General features: G+C 41.1%; 1 protein-coding gene across 12 annotated transcripts in view; it reads left to right on the top strand.

Annotated features, from left to right (window-relative positions):
• LOC141578434 (uncharacterized) overlaps positions 1-21,226 on the top strand; it is a 58,593-nt gene extending 37,367 nt beyond the window's left edge. For 10 of the 12 annotated variants that reach the window (XM_074368813.1, XM_074368816.1, XM_074368817.1 and 7 more), the window contains 9 exons: positions 599-746; positions 4,286-4,373; positions 7,391-7,477; positions 8,465-8,515; positions 12,926-15,112; positions 15,788-15,902; positions 16,065-16,238; positions 19,671-19,777; positions 21,083-21,226. In XM_074368813.1, coding sequence (XP_074224914.1) covers positions 14,898-15,112; positions 15,788-15,902; positions 16,065-16,238; positions 19,671-19,777; positions 21,083-21,224 — 753 coding nt within the window. In that variant the 5' untranslated portion in view covers positions 599-746; positions 4,286-4,373; positions 7,391-7,477; positions 8,465-8,515; positions 12,926-14,897 and the 3' untranslated portion in view covers positions 21,225-21,226. The remainder of the gene's footprint in view (positions 1-598; positions 747-4,285; positions 4,374-7,390; positions 7,478-8,464; positions 8,516-12,925; positions 15,113-15,787; positions 15,903-16,064; positions 16,239-19,670; positions 19,778-21,082) is intronic. The other 2 variants (XM_074368824.1, XM_074368825.1) reach the window with 2 other exon arrangements.
• Positions 21,227-21,243: the final 17 nt, after the last annotated feature.

Below are 21,243 nucleotides of genomic sequence, written 5' to 3'. Positions count from 1 at the left end.
ACAAGAGGAGAGAGGGATTGACTGTGTGAGAGAGTCAGACAGGAGTTCCTAGATACGCACGAACTGGGCTTAAATAATTGGTATCAGTTGTCTAGGCAGAGAATTGGGCAGGAGTTCTAGATAAAGGGTCCTGGGTGTGCAGAGACTTAAAGGCACAAAGCGTCATGCATTTTCAGAGGATGACGTGTGGGCGATAGCAGAAGATGAAGCTATAAATATGTCGGGGGGAGAAGTTAGAAGTATAGAGACTGGAAAATAGGGTTTGGGGGCTTACAGTGAACAATTTAATATGTAAAGCTAAGAAATAATATACTGAATCTTCTGTGTGCTGGAGAATTACTAAGTGTTTTACGCAAGGGAACTATACCATTAGATTCAATTTATAGAAAGTTAGCCCTGTAGTGTGAGTATGACTTAGAGGCGCCACTGCTGAATATTGTTACTGAAGATTGTTTTTCCACTTAAATGAGAAATACCATGCTTTAGAAGGTCTCTGATGTAATTTGCAGTTTTACCTGGCCAAAAAGCAGTCTTGGTAACGTACTTTTTACCTGTAGCTTTAATTATAGATGTGATTACATAATGCTTTTTGTTTTAGAGAAGATGTCGTTGTAAGTCAAGAATTGCTGCAAACGTCTCCGTGTGTCGCAGAGCAGTTCACTGAGCTGTTGTGTCCGTTCAGCCCCAACCGGGTTATAGAGATGCTGCCAGGCCTGGAGTGCTGCCACCTGGAAGAAAGCATTCAGGTGAGACCAATGGTGTAGAGGAGGCAAGAGTCAACTTCCCTTAATCATTCACCATTGTATAAATGAGCAAAGGGAGACTCATATTAAATTACCTGCTTAAGTTTATACCTCGTAAGTGCTAGCACCTGAGATTAAACCCAGTCTGACTCCATGGTGCATGGGCTCCATTGCTGTGATAAAGTTCTTCTTTGTTTATTCCAGTAAAATCAGAAACAGCACGTGTCCATCATTGTTATTAGTCAAGGTTCACAGCCATTATAGCCAACTTGATAAATGTAGAAAAAGGAATACCATAAAAATAATAACAAAACACACTCTAACTTGCAGGCACTGATGTCACATGGTCCTGCTGTGCCGGGACCTACAGGCTGAATGGCAGCCAGGAGCCTTAGCGCAGGTGTTGCCTGGATCTTCTTTTCCTCGTATTCTCCTGTTGCCAAATGAAAATGAATGTGTGCGCACACATGCGCGTACCTGTGTGTATACGCATATACACATGAACTCTAGTCTAGGAGGAGAGGTAGCACATTCCCTGTTTAAAATTTGTTTTTAAGCCTCCATCAGGTCTCCTTTCCTCTGCTGTTAGTACTCCTGAAACGGTAACCTGCGTTTTCCACATCCACCTCCTGAACTGCCGACACACTTAAAAAATTTTAATTATGAAATATTTCAAATGTATAGAAATGTACAGAACATCAGGTACATGTATACCCACCAACCCAATTTTATAAATGTGAACACTCTGCTGTACTGGCTTCTATCTTTGTTGTTTTGTTGTTTGTTTTAGAAATAAAGCACCCATTACCTGTTATGTCCCCCTGAGCTTATCACCCACGTGAAGTTGGGCAGTTTCTCCTTCCCATCCATGTTTTTAATTTTCCCTATATGTGCATTTACCTAAGGAACACAAGATACAGTTTTATATATTTTAAAAATTTGTATAATGATATACTGTATGTATCCAAATGCAAATTGTTTTTTTATTAATTTTTATCTATCTTTATATGTATAGATCTAGTTCATTCATTTTAACCTTTATACAGTAGTCTATTGACTGACCACAACATTGTACACTGACTATACTTCAATAAAAAAAGTAAATAAATAAAAGCAGTCTACTGACTGACCGGCCACAGTTCATGTATTTCCCTATTCGTGGACGTTCCGATTGTCTGCAGTCCTTGGCCGTTACAAACTGCTCCATGGGACATCTTTGTGCATATCTCCTAGGTCCTCAGGTGAGGTTTCTCTAAGTAATGTGCCTTAATATCCCCGGAAGTGGGATTCTTTAGACAGTAGAGTAGCTTAATTCCACTGGTTTTTGCCAAGTTGATTTCTTAGTTGTTTCCATCCTCCTCATCCATGTTTTTAGTTTGCTGTTTTTTCACATCCTTGCATGTTCCTAATATTTAGACGTCTTATGTCTTTTTTTATTTGATGGAGCATGACACGTAGCCTTGTTGTTTTGGACTTTAATTTCTGCCAGTTCTGATGGTTCTCATTGATCACTCATGACACTTCGTCGCTTTCCATGTGTTCAATGACACTGGGTTTTCTTGTCCCTGAACTATCTGTTCACATCACTGGCCCGTTTTCCTAGTAAGGATTTGCCCTTTGCACTGATTTCTCAAAGTTCTTGTTATTTCTGGGTTTCTGATGCTAAGCGCTCTTTTATGTTGGAGGTGCCTCCTTCCATGCTGTTATGGCATATTTTTTAAATTCGTTTTCAGTGATTTCCATTTTAATTATCAGTATTTTCCTTTAAAGTTAAGTTTTTGTGTGTGTGACTTTTATTTCCATTCCTACTTTAATGGCATAAAGGATATCCTCTTATATGAGTTTTATAGTTTGGTTTTTTACATTTTATCTGGAATTTATTTTTGTAAACAGACCAAGAGAGGGATTTATATATTTTTTCCATGTGGATGACTGATGATCCACGTGTCATTTTGTCCTTTCTTCCCTTATTTTTAATACCATACACCAAACTCCCAAATACACGTAGATGTTTCTGCGGATTCTGTTCTTTTTTGGTCATTTTTCTTTCCTTATACTAATACCACAGATTTTAATGAAAACAGCTTTAGAATAAGATTTACTAGTTGAAAGAAAATTCTTCCCTCGTCATTCTTTTTCTTTGAAACCCTTTGGCTGTTCTTGGCCTCTTACTATTTCATATCAGTTTAGGAATCACATTGTCACATACCTTTATAAATAATACATTTTCTAGGATTTTGATGAAGAAATGCATTGAATTTAGATTCATTCCAGGAGAATTGACATTTTATGGTATTGTTTTCACATCCAGCACCATGGTTGCCTTTTAAAAATGCCCTTTGTGCTCTTTGGTGAGGCTTTGTCACTTTATATAACATCTTGTCTCTTGTGTGTTTTCTTAAATTTGTTCCCAGATACTTAAACTTCTTAACATTCTAAAGAAAATTTTTTGAAATGACATTTTTTACTGATTACTTTTGGTGCATGTTACTAAGTTTAGCATGTTGTTTTATATCTAGCAACGAGGCTGAAGTATTTTTTCATTCAAATAGTGTAGATTTTTATTATGACCGTAATATTTTGTGAGAACCATGGTAGTTTTTTTCCTTTCCAATCTTATGCTTTTTTCAGTCTCCTGTCAGAGGTCTAGGAGCTCTGGGGTTTTACTGAAAAGAGGCAATGACAGTGTGCACTGTCGTTCCTGATTTAAAAGTGAATGTGTCTACCATTTTATATTAACTACGGCTTTTATTGTAGGATTTTAACAGCTTTTTTTTTTTTTATTAAATTACAAAAGTTCCATTCCCAGTTTGGATTAGAGTGTTTTATATTGTTTTTATTTTTGTCAGGAACGGGTGCTGTGCTGCATTTTATCAAATGATTTTTTTCTCTATTTATTGAGATGATCACATATTTTCCTTCTTTGATCTGTTAACCTGTTAATGTGTTATTTGTGCTTCTCTTTTTCCTTAGTAAGAAAGTATTATTCTACTCTATTAGTCTTTCCAAAGACTAACTGAGGATTTTTAAAAACCTCTGTTGTTTCTCTGTTGATTCTGTGACATTCTCTTCTGTACTACTTTTCTTTGTTTTATCGTAGATTAATTGCTATTTCTCATTTACTCCCTAGAAACTTAGTTTATGAATTTTTATTGAGATCCCACAAGCGAATGTGTAGTGGTTTCATTGTCATTTTGTTCTAAGTATTTTGTGTGTAGTTACACTTGTCAGTTTCTGGTGTATATTATTATTGTTTATATATTCATGTTACCTTTTGTGTCATGGATACGCATAATTCAGGTTCACAAACAACTTTTAAAATAAAAAGTAGAAAAAAATGAATGACCTTGGTTCAGTTAGAGTCCCAAATGGGCCACTCGAAGACTAGAAAGTCAAATATTTGCATGTTATACTGTAAAGTAACATACTTCTAGGGTTTGAATTCATTTTTTATTATCCAGAGTTTTTTTTTTTCATTCTTAATAGAATCTTCTGACTCCATGAAAAAGATCTGTGAAGGTTTGTCATTTCCTTTTTCCTAGATTACTCAGAAGTATCAGCTTCAAGAAGTCACTGCCTAACTATTTGAAAAGAAAGGAGATATTCATGGTGCCTTTTTCAATGCTAGAGGTAAGATTTTACTCTGTGTGCTTTGTCATGTTTCTGTCTAGCCCCCTATCCATTTTATCAGTCCAATCTTTTTTTATTTGATGTATAAAACTGTAAGTTTTCATCATTCCATCTTAATTTCTTATGTCTCAAAGTAAGTTGCAGACAGGGTACGTTTTATCTGTAAGTATTTCTATCACGTGTCATTAACTAAAGTTGCTTTCTTTGTGGCATTTTTTGGAGGTAAAATAACCATATTCAATGCACAAGTTTTAATTGTGGCATTTATTGAGTTTTAACAAATGCATACATCTGTGTAACCCTAGTCCCCAACAAAATAGAGAACATCACCTTCAACCCAGGAAGTCCCTTCACAGTCAGTCCCAACTTCCATCCCCCAGAGATAACCACACTTCTGATTTTTTTTCCATTGTGGATGAGTTTTGCCTGTTTTATTCATTCATATTAGTGGAATCATTCAGTAGCTACTCTAGTAGAATTCTCCTTTCACTCAGCGTAATGGTTTTGAGGCTTATCTCTGTCACTGCACGTGTCACTCCTTGTGCCTGTTACTGCTGCGCACTGTTTAACTGTAGGAAGACACCACCGCTTCGCCGTTCTCCTGGTGACTGACACCCGGGTTAGTTCCAGCTTCTGATTATTCCGAGCACAGTTGCTGTGACCACGCTTGTACGGAAATGCTCTCCTTCCCCTGCAGTTACTGCCAAGGAGTGGGGCTGGGATATCGCAGGGTAGGCATCGGTTCAGTTTTGTAAGCAATTAGCAGGCATTTTCCCAAAGTGATTGTGGCATTTCACGTTCCACCAGTGATGTATGAGAGTTGTGGTTGCTCTGCATTCTCGCCAACAATTTGTCCTATCAGTTCTTCAAAAATTTTTTTCTATTCAATTGTAAAATAACAAAATTTATTACCATTTCAGTGGCATTAAGTACATTCACATTGTTCTGCAGCCATCACCACCTTTTATCTCCAGATCTTTTTGAACTTCCCAAACTCATTAGCTAATTACTCCCATTCTTCCCTCTCCCTGGCAACCACCGTTCTAATTTAGACTCTATGCATTTGATTACTCTAGATACTTTGTGTAAGAGGAATCAAACAGTATTTGTATTTGTCTTTTTTTTTTTTTTTTTTTTTTGGTGGTGATAGGTAATTAGGTTTGTTTATTTATTTATTTTTAGAGAAGGTCCTGGAGATTGAACCCAGGGCATTGTGTACGCTAGGCGTGTGCTCTACCACTGGGCTATACCCTCCCCAGTATTTATCCTCTTTGTTTCTTGCTTATTGCACTTAAACCATAAGATCTTCAAGATTTATCCACGTTGTGGCACATAACAATTTCATTCATTTTTTAAAGCTAAGTAACACTCCATTTTATGTATACACCACATTTAGTTTTTACGTTCATCCATCCATGGACACTTGGGTTGCTCCCACCTTTTGACTCGTGTGAATAACGCTGTTACAAACATGAGTGTGCAAATACTTTTTGAGTCCTTACTTTCAAGTTTTCGGGATATATACTGAGAAATGATACTGCTGGATTAAATGGTAATTGTATTTTTCATTGTCTCAGGGACCACCGTACCATTTTGCATAATGGCTGCATCACTTTACATTCTCACTGGCAGTGCACCAGGGTTTCAGCTTCTCCACATCCTCACCAACACATGTTGTTTCCTGTTTTCTTGACGGTAGCCATCGTCGTGGGTGTGAAGTGTTACGTATCAGTTTTTAAACACTGTCACCTAGCTGGGAACAGATTAGGGGTGTCCTATTTTTAATTAAAAAAAATGGTTCCTATTGGCTTCTTGTTTTTTTCTAGCCGTATGATTGTGAAACAGGCCAGGAACACTATTCCACAGAGCATTTGTGTAGGCTCTTACCCTCTTTTAGTCTCTGCATTACCCCGACATCTCTTTTTTCCCTTGTAACTTATGTGTAGATGACACCATGAACCTAATTTTGAAGCGTAAGTAAAAGTACCTATGGCATGGATAGGGAGTGGAGAAGCAGGAGGTCCTCCCAGGGAGTGAGATGGCCATTTGCAAAGGCACATGGATGTGAAGAAATGCGAGCTTGTAGGAGAGGAACCGGCAGCCCTACGGGGGCACAACTGTCCATGTATAGGCAGGTGAGGCTAGAGACAGAAGTTAGATCCAGATTTGGAAAGATTTTGTAAGACATGCTATAAAGAATTAGGACTGGTAATGATTTCACACAGAATCAACTGAAGGTTTTTAAACAAGGAGCTGATGTGATACTATGTTTCATAAAGACTGCTCTGTGGACCCAAGGAGGATCTATGAGAGGAGGGTGGAGAAGGAGGAGGGAACACCGGAAGCAGAGAGCACTTGGGGGGTACTGCAGTAGTACAGGTGTGACTCAGTGAGGACGTGAGCTGGGCGTGGCAGTGGTCGTGGAGTGAGAGGAGGTGGATTTGAGAACTTACTGATCATTTGAATGTGGTATGGGGTGAAGGAGAGGGGATTAATGATGACTCTGAACTTCAGGTTGACATGAGCCTGTGAGGAACCTCAGGGAAAGGAGCAGATTTGGGTAGAAGGGGTAGATGAAGATCAGCTTCAGCTTGTATTAAGCCTTTGGAACATCAGTTATGGGGGTGTAAGAATCCAGAATTCAGCAGAGTAGGGGATCCTGCAGCTGCGTGTTGAGGAGAGGCCACACCTGAGGCTGTGCACTATGCTGTCACGATAGACCTGTCATGTCCTTTTTATTCCCACCCATCCCTCTTTCTCATAACCCAGTATGAATTTTATTCCCTTACTGCAAGTTTGGATTAATCCTAATCTTCATTTCTTTGCCTAAAGAATGTCATGATTGACTGTGGTGGCACAACGGAAGCGAAAGTGGGGCACAGTTTGGTATTTTGAATCTATTCAAGTGCAACTAGTGATGCTTTCTGTATACAGAGCAAGTCTCATCTAAATGACAGAGATCACTCTTAATAACTTTGTTGTTTCTTGGGTTTTATCTTTAAAATATGTTAATTCAGATATTGGTGGATGAGAGAGATGAAGTGTTCCTTTCACCTCCTAGAGACTGCAAAGCAAGCTTCCAGAGAGAACACATCAAGATGAACGTAAGTTCTTGAGTATAATTGACAATTTGTTTTTCCGTGGACCCCATGTTTTAAAAAATGTTGAATGATAACTGTATCTGTTAAATAGTAATTACATTGACCTGCATAATTACTGTTTATCCACTTTAATAGTGATCCCAATTTTGTCTTTATTTTCAAGGGCTTCTAGTAGGAAGTGAAAGAAACCGTTGTGATTTTGTGCTGCTAATTGTCAGGAGAGGTCGTTGTACAGGAACTTAGGTGCTTTTCACTGATCCTGATGAATTTTTTGGCTATGTTTTTGTACTTGTGTTTTGGTTATTATAAATGAGGTACCTACTAACACCCTAAAAATTATTATAATGTGCTGAACAACAGCAAAGTGGGCTTCTAGTCAGTAAGTAGTAGCCAGTTTTTCTGTGTTGAATTTATATAATTTTAGCACAATGCAGCAAAGTTTGACAGTTTAGAATTTTAAGTCTTTGTCACAGATATATAATTTCCATGACATTACTTGATAGTAAAAAATTACTGATTTTATAAAATTGTGGTACAATATACATAACATAAAATTCACTATTGTAGCCATTTTTAAATATTCAGTTCAGTGGCAATAAGTACATTCACATTGTTGTGCGATCCACCACCATCCATCTCCAGTACCATGTCAGCTTCCCAAGCTGAAACTCTGTACCCGTTAGACGGTTACTCCCCATCCCTCCTCCCGACTCAGCCCCATTAAGCATTCTCCTTTCTAGATTTGATTATTCTATGTATCTTGTATAAGTGGAGTCAAGCCACATTTGTCCCTTTTTGTCTAGCTTACTACATTTAGTATTACGTCTTCAACATTGGTCCATGTTGTGGCACATGTCAGAATTTCATCCTTTTTGTTTTTTTAAATGGAATGATAGCCAGTTTACAATATTGTGTCAGTTTCTGGCATATAGCATAATGTTTCAGTCATACATATACATAGATTATTTTTCATATTCTTTTTCATTATAGATTACTACAAGATACTGAATATAGCTCCCTGTGCTCTACAGAAGAATCTTGGTATTTATTCTATTTATCGAGTAGTTAGTATCTGCAAGTCTCAGACTCCCAGTTTATCCCTTCCCACCCCTTTTCCCCCTTGGCAACCATAAATGTGTTTTCTGTCTGTGTGTCTTTTTCTGTTTCGTAAATAAGTTCATTTTTGTAAATGAATTTCATTCATTTTTAAGGTTAAATAATAATCAATTTTATGTATATACCACATTTTGTTTATCCATTCATTCATCCATCCGTGGGTTGCTTCCACCTTTTGACTATTGTGAATAATACTGTTAGGAACATGAGTGTGCAAATATCTTTTTGAGTCCCTGCTTTCAATTCTTCTGGGTATACACCGAGAAGTGGGATTGCTGGATTAAGTGGTAATTCTATTTTTAAATTTTTTAAGGAACACCATATCGTTTTCCATAGTGGTGTATCATTTTACATTCTTGCCAGCGGTGCACAAAGGGTTGCAAGGCTCTACGTCTTCACTGACCCTTGTCGTAGTCTGTTTTCTTGATCGTGCCCAGCCTAGTGGGCGTGCGGTAGCATCTCAGTGTAGTTTTGATAGGCATTTCCCTAATGATCAGTGATGCTGAGCATCTTTTCTTGGCCTTACTGGCCATTTGTATGTCGTCTTTGGAGAAATGTCCATTAAAATTGTTTGCCCGCTTTTGAATTGGATTGTTTTCCTATGACTTGATGTTTTCAAATAGCCCTCCTGAGGTTCAGAGAATCACTTGGTAGGTGATTTTTGGATTGTTTTACCCTTTTAACACACTGACGCATTTCTTGGACTCCTTAGCCAACACATTCCTTTAAATACCTTTACCCTAATTCTGTGTAGATTATTTGTTTCTGGAACTTCCATAAACGCTTGCTTGGCTTTTTCATATTTAATTCAGCTAAACCTTAATTACTATTTTTGTAGTGTCAGTATGTGTTCAGCCAATTTGGCTGTTAGGTTTGTTGCATTTATTGCATTTTTATTTTTCAGTTTATTGTTATGAAAGTAATTTCTGCAGACATTACATGAAAGATTGAGGAAAATGTAGGAAGAATGCTTCCCCAAGATCACTATAGTGATTTGTGGGTAATATGTCTGGAGAAGTCAGTTCGTTGAATTCCAGTGAAGATAAATTTCTCAGTAATAGTCTCGTTATTACCATTTACTGTCAGATCCAATTCTGACTGTACACTTTAGAGTTCTGGAGTATTTGCTTATTACAGGACACTGTCCTAGTTCCTAAAGGTTACACACAGATGGCTAAAACACAGTCATCACCCAAAGAACTGCAGTCTCTTGAAGGAGACAGATAATGTAAATTAAAACTTCTAATGCAGGTAGAATTGTGTTTTACAAAAGAGGTACAGTAAGAGTGGCAAAGGATTGTGGGAAATTAGGGAAGTATTTGTAACTGATGGATCAGAGTTACTTTCATGGAAGATGTGACTAAGACTGGAATGATGAATAGGAATTTGAGAGGCAGAAGCAAGGGAAGTGTCCTGTAGGCTGAGGGGAATATGATTGTGAAAGCGCCTGGCTGGTCCCCTCGGAGCAGGAGATGACCCAGTGATACAGAAGTGGGAGGTGAGAAGGTGTAGCAGACTGTTTCCTGTGTTTACTTAGGGTCAGAGGTTGGCTGACATTCTGCTTTTAAAAAAATAGGCGTCTTTGATGGCTTTTGTGAGTGAGACTGATGTGTTTGGCTTTGTGTTGAAGAGAGCTCTAGTATTGGTATAAAAGGGAATGAGGAAGGCAAGATTTGGACAGTGTAACGAAGGGGCGGCTGCTGGAGTGCAGTCGAGGTGTGGAAGGGCCCCCGGGGTGAAAGGAGTGGGCGTATGAGAACACGGTGGTAGAAGTAACAGCATGAACAGTTTGTCTGAACATGCGGGTGAGGGGCAGACAGGAAGGCGACAAAGATGGCGGAGATTTATAAACTGGCTGACTTAAAGTGTTAACCTGTTAATATGTTATGTGTGCTTCTGTTTTTTCTTAGTAGGAAAGTATTATTCTACTTTATTAATCTTTTCAGAGACGAATTGAGGATTTTTTAAAACTTCTGTCTCTCGTTTCTTTCTACGACATTCTTTTCTGTACTACTTTTCTTTGTTTTATCGTAGCTTGGTTGGTATTTCTTGTTTACTCACTAGATACTCTCAGCTTATGAATTTTTATTGAGGTTCCACAAGCTAATGTGTAGTGGTGTCATTGTCATTTTGTTCTAAATATTTTGTGTATAGTTACGCTTGTCAGTTTCTGGTGTATACTATTATTGTTTACATGTTCATGTTACCTTCTGTGTCATGGATACACATAATTCAGGTGCATAACAACCTATAAAATAGTGGAAAAAAATGGTGACCTTGGTTCATTTAGTGTCCCAAATGGGCCACTCCAAGACTGGAAAGTCAGATGTTTGCACATGATACTGTAAAGTAGCGTACTACTAGGGTTTGAATTCATTGTTTATTATCAAGCTTTTTTTTCCCATCTTACCAGGATCTTGAGACTCCAGGAACAGGATTTGTGAAGGTTTATCTTTTATTTCCTAGATTACCCGAAGTATCATTTTCTTGAAGTCACTGCCTTTCTATTAGAAAAGAAAGATGTTCATGGTGCCTTCTTAACCAGGAGGCCACCCATGCCCAGCTCCTGCTGTGCCTAGAAGACCTGTCAGGAAGGACGCCAGGAGGGGACTGCAGAACAGTGACCGACCTTGGGTCACTGCTGGGCCCAGGCAACAAGAAGCAACGAGTCCCTGTGGGCAGGAGGCCAGCATGTGCACGGACAGCAGAGCAGAGGTGCTGGCACCAGGAGGCCGGGTGGACACTGGGGTCCAGACTTCAATCTCCCTTCTCCACCTGCTGGCCTAGCTCTGCATGGGGCGATGGCCAGCCAGGGGCTTTAGGAAGGATGGGGAAACTGAAATTAGAGGCAGAAGGAACTTCCCAGGGTTCACATGGGGGCGAGTCCAGGGTGGGCGGTGCTGGCTTCCTGAGGCCAGGACAGCTCTGCTGCATCCCCGCTCACCCGGGCCAGGGGCGCCCCCCCTCCCGGTGTGAGCGGTTGGCACACGGCCAGCACCCTCTCCTTGAGCAGGGCAGGTCACCCCAGGGTCATGAGATTGGGGTCAGTCTGTGAGTTCAGGGGTGGGTACTCCCGCCTCCTCACTGTGACCCTGTCTGAGCCTCAGTTTCTTCACCTTGAAATGGAGGGAGGGTAACAGTGCTGGCCTGGCCAAGGCAGGAGGCAGAGGTGGGTCCAGGCTTTAGCTCCAGGAGAGTCTGGAGGGGTTAAGGGAGGAAGGGAGCTTCCTGGCAGGAGTGCAGGTGGGAGACTGAAGGGGCACCTGAGGGGCCATGTGACAGGCAGCAGGGTGGGTGGGGCAGAGAGGAGGCAGTTGGATGTCAAAGTCACAGCCAGAGACTGAGGTCTGACCCCACCCTCATCCTCCAAAGAATAGGTCACTCTTGATGTGAGGAGGCAGAGGTGGGAGGGGTCTCTGCACTGACATGGGCTCAGGTTCAGAGAGTGGGGCTGCAGGGAGGCTGGGAGATGCCTGGAATGAACTTTCTTCTCTGCCCCACTGTCCTGCATCCCCTCTGGCTGGGTTTGTAGATCCTTCCCTGAAAGATGGGATTGGGGAGGGGTGAGTTCAGAGAGGCCACAGAGGCCCAGAATGGTAATGACCCCCATGGCCACCATGGGGCTTGCAGTCCCAGAGCCCGTGGGGCCATGCCAGTCTGTCTGTCCAGATGGGCACAGCTGAGGCTACTGTTGCCTGTGGCCCTGGCCGGGGCTGCCCACTGTTCCCACCCAGGCCTAGGTGGGAGAGGGCGTACCGGGCCCCTGACTCCCTGTCACCCTTTGAAATGTGAGGGCTTGGCTTCTCTGTTTCATTCAACAGGAAGTGGTCAGAGTAGTTGAAATCCCTTTTCTCTCCCAGTCTGCACATTTAGGTTCCAACCTAGTCTTTGTCCCTGAAAGATCAGCATGTAATCGTAGGTCTGAGTGGAGCACTTTTTTTTTAACATTTTTTTATTGAGTTATAGTCAGTTTACAATGTGTCAATTTCCAGTGTAGAGCACAATTTTTCACTACACATGAACATACATATTCATTGTCACATTCTTTTTTGTTCTGAGCTACCATAAGATCTTGTATATATTTCCCTGTGCTATATAGTATATTCTTGTTTATCTATTCTGCATATGCCTGTCAGTATCTGCAAATTTTGAACTACTAGTCTGTCCCTTCCCACACCCCACCCCTTGGCAACCACAAGTTTGTATTCTATGTCTATGAGTCTGTTACTGTTTTGTATTTATATGTGTATATATATATATATTTTTTTTTTAAGACTCCACATATGAGTGATTTTATATGGTATTTTTCTTTCTCTTTCTGGCTTACTTCCCCAGGAGAGAGAGGGCTAGACGAGGAGAGGCAGGCCCAGGAGAGGGCAGGCCCAGGAGAGAGGGCAGGCCATGTGAGGGGAGGCCAGGGAGATAGTGGGCAGGACCAGGAGAGGGAAGGACCAGAAGAGGGCAGGCCCAGGGGTGGGCAAACCCGAGGGCAGACCCAGGTGAGGGCAGGCCCAGGTGAGGGCAGGTACAGGAGAGGGCAGGACAGGTGAGGGCCGGCCCAGGAGAAGTCCTATTAGACTTCCAAGAGATGACGTTGAGAGGCAATGGGTATTTGAGTCTGGAATACAGGAGGGAGGTCTAGATTGGAAATAGCAGTTTGGAAGTTGTCAACTTCTACAGAATACATAAAGCCCTAAGGCTGATGGGGGCAGCAGCAGAAAGTAGTAGAGGCCAGAAGACAGCCTCAGGGGTGCTGTGTGCCAGCATTCAGGGGCTGGGACTGAGAAGACCGGCCAGGGCTGTGGGAGGAAACCAGAGCAGCCTGAGGCCTGGGAAGCCCCGTGAGGAAAGGGCTTGAGGAAGTCGGGGAGAGCAGCGGTGGGAAGTGTGGCTGCCGGGCCGTGCAAGGAGAGGACAGAGTTCCCCGTGGAGTCAGCACCTGGTGGGTGGTGGGTGACCCTGTCATGAGCAGTTGCAATCAGTGGACATGCTTGCTTGGATGGAAAATGAGAGGAATCAGAGGAAGCGAATGGGAACAGCTCCTTTGCAGGGGCAGGAGGCGTGTGTGCCGGAGAGCAGAGAGATGGGGCCACAGCTGGAGGGTGAACGCATCTTTTTTTTTTAAGATGAGGGAAATAACAGTGTATGCTAATAGAAAAGATAGGTTAAAAGGGTAAATTAGTAACACCACATTCACTTAGGTCAGGGGAGTTGCAGGTGAGGGCAGGTATGGGCACAGAAATGCCCCTGAGAGAGTCAGCTTCAAAACACTTGCCAGGTCCAGTCCACTCAAGACCAGCTCCCAGGAGGGTCAGCCACTTAGGAACTCTACCGCCCCCTGCAGTTTTGATCCTGGCAGGGCCAGAAACCATAATTAGCCAGCTGAGGGAGGAAGGATGGAGTTAGGCAGGAAGAAGAGGCCTGCCCTGCCTTCCATTCCTCCTGCCAGTGGTCAGCCAGCAGCATGGCCTTGCTGAGTAACTGATGTGGTGTTTTCATAGTTATGTGGTTAAAAAGTTCTCAAATGTTATACCAAGCTCCCAAATAAGCCTTGGATTGATTCAAGATTTAATTGGTGGAAATAAAAGCAAAAAATAAAATAAAGAGAAGAAAGCGTGTAAACATAAGGCTGAGCCACAGAGCAGGGTCAGCAGGCGTGCAGAAACATGTTTTCATTTCATCGAGAGCGTGTGTTGGTTTCTCAAGTTTGTACTTAATGATACATATTGCCACAATCTCTGAAACCATGAAAACAGCTTTCTGCTGTTTGCATCTGCTAAGTTCCCTGGAGACTGGCTGGGGCCCAGAGGGATGGGGAAAGGAATAAACTGAGGGATAAGGAGATAGAAATTTTTGGTGGGGAGCTCTCTGGGGGACTAGGCCTTCAGCATCCTTTGGTTCCACCCCACTCTAACCACAGTTGCATACAAACATGACTTTCTCAGGGGCAAGCCTCACTTTTGGAAATGTCCCAAAACACTCAGCCACCTAGCACCAACATTTGAAAGGAATCCAAAATGGCCCACAAGCAATTGGAGAGATTTGAAATGCATTAGGCTCCCACGTGCGCACCGGGCCTCTGGGCCTCTGTGCGCTCTCATAGGGATGCTGGCTCTGGAGGGACAGTTGAGGGTCAGTGCTGTTGCTAGGCTACGACTGTTCCGGACGAAACATTCCGAGCCGCTGAGCTTCGCAGCCAAGGTGTGGAAGCGAGACCTCTGTGGCTCTTCTGTAGCGCCAGCGCTGAGATCGGGAGGCGGCAAGAGGCCAGGAGGGAAGTGAGCGGTGTCGGAAGGTGATAAGCCAAATGAAGAAGAGACTCGCTAAGTTTGTGAGCTGGGTGGGCTTCAGCGCCCGTCAGAGAGAGCGCAGGGATCATGAGCACCCCGTGCCTAGGTATCCCATCCGTAAGCACGAACTAAAGAAGTTCCACAAAGCCGCATATCTTGGTGATCTGGACACAGTGGAGGTGTTGCTGTTACGTAAGAAGAATTTTGTGCACAGCACAGACAGGAACAACAGGTAACAGCGGCGGGGCAGGGCGGGGTGGGCCTGGGAGGAGCTGCCAAATAAGGTTGTAAGACATGAATTTTAAATTGCCTTCCCATGTCAGAGATGTTGAAGTGTGAGACAATGAGCATGTTAGAATCATTGAAGTACAGTGTTCTCTCGCATCCTTGCAGCAGCAAAGTAGATATACTATCATTCTACTGAATTGAAATGTTGTCTTTGTAAAATAGTAATGGTAACAATTATAATATTACCTAACAATTATTGAGCTGTTATTTTGTGCAAGGAACTGCCAGACATTTTGCATAGCTTTTCATTTAAGCATCACAGTGGGGTCCTGTAAGATAACTACTAATTCATGCCCATTTTGTTGATGAGGAAATTGAGGCACAGACAGGCTAATTGAGAGCTAATAAGTGACAGTGTTAAAGTAGAAGTCAGACCCAAGCTGAGCTGAATCTCAACGGCATGCCCTTTCTATTCAAACAGGTAGTTCTTCCATTAATGTGGTGAGTAATAAGAGCTAATAAATACTGTTCTTTCCCCATAGAAAGAACTAAGATAAGACTAAATGTTAGTTTTAAAGGGGTAGGAATAGCATGCTGTTGAATGTTTACAATTACGTGAGTAACTGTATCTTTGAACTAGTATGCTCTAATTTCCTAAACAGTCCTCTTACGTTCACAGGACTGCCCTACACTTAGCCTGCACCAGCGGCCAGTCACCAGTGGTGACTCTCCTTATAGGGTGGTGTTGTGATCTGAATGCTCGTGACAAGGAAGGCAAGACAGCTCTCATCAAGGTGTGTAGCAGCCAACCGTGTCCATGTGAGATGGATTTGATTTAATTACTTAGAATAAAAATGAATTTACCTGTTTTAAATATAATGAACTGCTGGGACTTGAGGAATGTTAACTTGGAATGCCTGGCACTTACAGTCTGTTTCTTGCTGCGATACCAACAGGCTGTACAATGCCGGAAAGAAGCGTGTGTCAGTATCCTGCTGGAACAGGGTGCTGACCCAAATCTTGCGGACGACTTTCAAAACACTGCTCTGCATTACGCCGTCTTGGCTGGAAATACATCAGTTGCAGCAGAGCTGCTCCGCTATGATGCAAATATCGAGGCGATAAACGAGGTATAGCTCAACTGACTTTATTTACAAGATATTTGAAATACAGGGTCTTTTTTAGCTATAGGTGTTTTATTTATAGTAATATGTTTACTGAATACAATACATCAGGCCCTGTTATCATGGAAACAACTCCAAAGCCAAGGCCAGAGGCTAGAGGTAGTGCCCACAGAAAGGGCAGAGCTCTGTCTCCCAGCCACACTTGTACCCCAGAAGGAACAACTTCCCATTAGGAAGTGCCTGGGAGTGGGTGGTAGGCTCAGAGCCTACAGAAGATGAAGGCTTGCGGGGAGTGAAGTGATGGCAGGGGCTGGGTGCCTGCCTGGCGATGGGTGGGAGGAGGAAGGAACCCAGTACCCAGCAGGGGGAGCTGGGTGACTGCACCTGGGCAGGGGAGGCAGCAAGCCACAGGCCCTGAGCACCCCAGGATCCCAGGTTCTCGAATCTGGGCAAGTGAGGTCAGGTCCTGTTTGACAGCCAGCAGGGGCATTCGCTTGTGCTGGTGGCCACGTGGCCCTCCACGTACACCTTCACCTTGGGGTCTTCCACGCTCAGCCTGGTGCAGCTCCCCTGCGGGGCTGTGGCTGTAGGTGGGGAGCAAGTGATGGCGCAGCTGGTCCTCCTGCTTTTTCTCCTGGCTCTCCCCTGAAGATTTTGATTGAATAAATGTACTCAGGTCTAGACGCAGGTATTTAGAAATACTTCCCTGAGATTCTGATACAACCCTTGGTTAAGGACTATTGAATGGATTCGTGTAATGCATGTAAATTCACAGATCTCAAAAATAAGACATCTCTTGAAGAGCGGGGGTTTGATAGATGCTACTGCTTTCAGTGCTCTGCTTTCCAGCCATGTTAGCCTGACTTTTACCCGTCTCTTCCTCTGTGACTGAGGAGTTTATTGGCAATATTACTGGCAGTATCTATTGCCTGGAAGAATAGCTCCTTTTCCTTTCTAACCACTGATCATTCAGTGGCACTCAGTCTTAGAAACTTGCTTGTGGTGAGTGATTCAATAAGTAGAGTCGGACCCTTTAAAGATTTTGCACCTTTTGTTCCCATCCAGGTCATTAGGTCAACAGGGTTTTTCTGATCGCAATAATAGGAAATCATGAGCCTTCTTTTGGTTAAAGCTGTGTAACGGACTCTTGCAATATATCTGTTAGATTCACTGAGCTCTAGCATAATCAAGATGACAGTTTTTTTTTTAAATTAAAGTCTAATTGATTTACAGTGTTGTGATAGTTTCTGGTGTACAGCAAAGTGATTCAGTTATATTTATATATTCTTATTCAGTTATATATATCCTTATTCAGTTATATATACATTCTTAGTTATATATATATTGTTGTTCAGTTATATATATATTCTTACTCAGTTATGTATATTCTCATTCAGTTATATATATAGTTACTCAGTTATATGTATTATTCAGTTATATATACATTCTTAGTCAGATACACACACACACACACACACACACACACACATATTCTTTTCCATTATGGTTTATTACAGGATATTGAGTATAGTTCCCTCTAGTATATACAGTAGGACTTTGTTGTTCATGTATTTTATATGTAGTAATTTGTATCTGCTAGTCCAAAACTGCTAATTTATTCCTCTTCCACCCCCTTTCCCCTTCGGTAACCATCAGTTTGTTTTCTATGTCTGTGAGTCTATTTCTGTTTTGTAAATAAGTTCATTTGTATCGCATTTTTAGAATCCACACGTTAAGTGATATCCTATGGGATTTCTCTTTCACTTTCTGACTTACCTCACTCAGTATGTTAATCTCTAGGTCCTTCCATGTTGCTGCAAATGGCATTATTTCATTCTTTTTTATGGCTGAGTTATATTGCATTATATATAAGTATACCATGCAAGATGGCAGTTTTAAACATCAAGACCCATGACATTAGTAACAAATTGGAATTGTTCTAATAATTTAGTTTCGGCCATCTCATGAACTAATTATCCATTTGATTAACAATTGGGGAGAATTAGATACAGGTAGATTGTAGTTTTAGTAGGCATTGGAAAAATTCTTGAAGCAGTTATTATGAGCCTTTTTAAAGTGTATTTATCTTACAATATATTTTTTTAATTGAGGTATAGTTGATGTACTATATTATATGTTACAGGTATACAGTTGAGTGTTTCACAAATTTTTAAGGATTATGCTCCACTTACGGTTATTATAAACTATTGGCTCTATTCCCCATGTTGTGCAGTACATCCTTGTACCTTATTTTATGCCTGATTGTTTATACCTCTTAATCATTAATCCTAATTATCCATTTGATTAACAATCAGGGAGAATTAGATACAGATAGATTGTAGTTTTAGTAGGCATTGGAAACATTTTTGAAGTGGGTATTATGAGTCTTAATCACAATCTTTATTACATGTTGGGGCCCAGTGTTTTTGTGTGTAAGACGTATGATTCTAAAGAAAGGCAAGGTTTTACATACAAATAGTTGATTTATACCCAACTGTTTGGGAAACACAGCAAACATAAAAACACAAGTGGGCTATAGACTAAACATGGCCCTGGATATGTTCAGTTTGTCTCCACACATTGAGTCAACATTTAAAATTTAGGAGACTTGTGCAGAAATCTACACTTCAGAACTTCTCCTAAAGAATCAAATCTGGTCCCCCTTGAGCCCAGGCCTGTGTGGTCTGCAGAGGTGGCCCCTTCTCGGTGGGGGGTGTGTTCTCCAGTTTGCTGTCCTCACTTGTGACCTTCACTTACTCGGGCCACCTATGTTGCCTCTGTAAGCATTTGAATTTACAATTCCTGTTGTATATTTTGATAAATATTTCAAGATTTTAAAGATAGTCTATATTAATTTATAGTCTACTTCATATTTTATAATAATCCCTAAGAGTGGGATGGAATTTTTCAAATTAGAATTTATAAGTTGGTTTAAGAAAAACTTTTTCTTTACATGCAAGTAGTCATATTCCCATTGGAATGTCTGCAAGCTTTATGAGATCAGTCGTAGTTGTAATTGGATAGGTTATGCATGTTGCAGACAGTATGGTATCTTTCTCCTCAGCGTGGCTCCTTAGAAATGTAGTTGATTCAGCAGCTAAATGGTTCTCTCTCTGGAGCAGTGTTTAGAGTGTCGGGAGTAGTAGTTGAGCAGTAAGGTAACTAGAGAATGCCTGACACACGCTGCAATAGAAGCGAAGGTTCTTGGAACCAGCAAATGTCTGAAGTGGGTTTCAGAGAGTGACTTCACAGGGAAACTTTGGATGAGGTCAAGGAGGAACCTTTTAAAGAGAAGGAGCACAGAGCGGCGAGGAAGAAGGGGCTACTTTTTATTTACTTTATAGTGTATGTTTAAGTTCAAAGATTTAAGTTTTTAAGTTCAGTTTTGAAATTTATATGTAATTTTGTACATTGTCAACTGTTTTTACTATTTTACAGTATAACATGACACCATTTTTACTCGCCGTCAGGAAAAACAAAGAAGAAATGGTCAAATTTTTGATGGAGAACGGGGCAAATGTACATGCAGTTGACAAGCTGCAAAGGTACAATAGTTTGTTCTCTCTCTCTCTCTCTTTTTGTTTAATCTTAATGTTGTTCTAGAATAGTAACAGCCAATCTGAAAGATTAACTTAATAAGAAGAGGATTAAGTTAGAATCAACACATCATCAGTTAGGTAGAAAAGCAATTATTCTGCCTGGTGTCACAAAGAACAGTATGCAGCAGGATTCATCTTCCTTTATGATAGTGACTGATGTAATTTGCAACCTGATTTTTTTGGTCATATGGTCTTAAAATAGTTCAGGGGTTTCATTTTAGTTTTATTAGTATGGACTCTAGTTTTTATTTACCTTATGAGACAGTGTTGAATTTCTTCATTCTTTTATAATTTGTTTTAACCTCTTCTTGGTATATTTTTTTTTCTGAAAAGATGCATATTAAACAAAGAGGAGTTTGTTTTGCTTTTTGGATGACTCTGCTTTAAATTACTTTCTTTGAAGGATACTGATGTTATTAGGTTATCACTGAGTGAGTATCACTAAGAGAGTAACTATGACCAGATACTGTGGGCTCGTCAGTTTTTATCCTTTTTCATTTCTAGTACAGTTTGATGTTTTTATTTTTAATTGATAATGGTAGAAGGAAGAAAAATAGCTTTAATTATTGAATAAACATTCCCTTTAAAGAAGACAAGTCTTAGGTGGATGATAGAGGAAAGAGCTGGGCTTTAGAGTCAGACGAGGTTGAATTCCCAGCTCTCCTGCTGGCCAGGTGTGTTACCTGGGGGACATGACTTATCACCAACCAGTATGTTTCCTGTCACGTAAAGGAGGGTCGTAGTACATCCTTCAAGGGGGGTTGTGCGTAAGACAGACCATGCGTAGACTGTTCAGGTTAGTGCCAGGCACATGCTTCTCAGCGTGATTAACTGCAGCCGTGACTATTTTTATTGCCTTTTTTATTCATATTACTGTTTTCAGCCTGCAAACAGCTTCTCCTTACCTGACCTCTAGCTGATTTTAAAGTATTGTATTTCAGATGAGGGAAGAAATGGGGAATCCTTTATTTAAATCTTTACCTACTTCAGATAAGTGACCTCAGCATCCTTCTCCATCAGAGAACTTTAAATTAGCAACTTCTACTATGTGCTACCCAAGTAGGACAGGAGGCTTCTTTTTTGTCCCTCTGTTTTGGCCTTGGAGGTAATTTGCAAAGATGAGCACTCAAGCATGTAAATGGTCAGTACTCCAGGGGTGGGCAGGATATTAACTTGGTAAAATAGATCAAATTAACTGTTTAAGTTAAGCTAACTAAGTTCCTAAGGGTGAAGTTGTCTCTTTTATTTTAGATCAGCACTCACACTTGCTGTGTATCATGACTCACCGGACATAGTCAAGCTGCTTCTTGAGAAACGTGTTAATGCCGATTCGCTAGATTCACACGGATGGACTGCTGAAGAATATGCTTATTGTAATGGTTTTGAACAGTAAGTGTTTACATTAAAGTGCC

The sequence above is a fragment of the Camelus bactrianus genome, chromosome 8, assembly GCF_048773025.1.
Source record: "Camelus bactrianus isolate YW-2024 breed Bactrian camel chromosome 8, ASM4877302v1, whole genome shotgun sequence".
In the NCBI taxonomy this organism is placed as follows: domain Eukaryota; kingdom Metazoa; phylum Chordata; class Mammalia; order Artiodactyla; family Camelidae; genus Camelus; species Camelus bactrianus.
The sequence above is the reverse complement of the archived record's forward strand: the minus strand, read 5'-3'. Positions and strand labels throughout refer to the sequence as shown.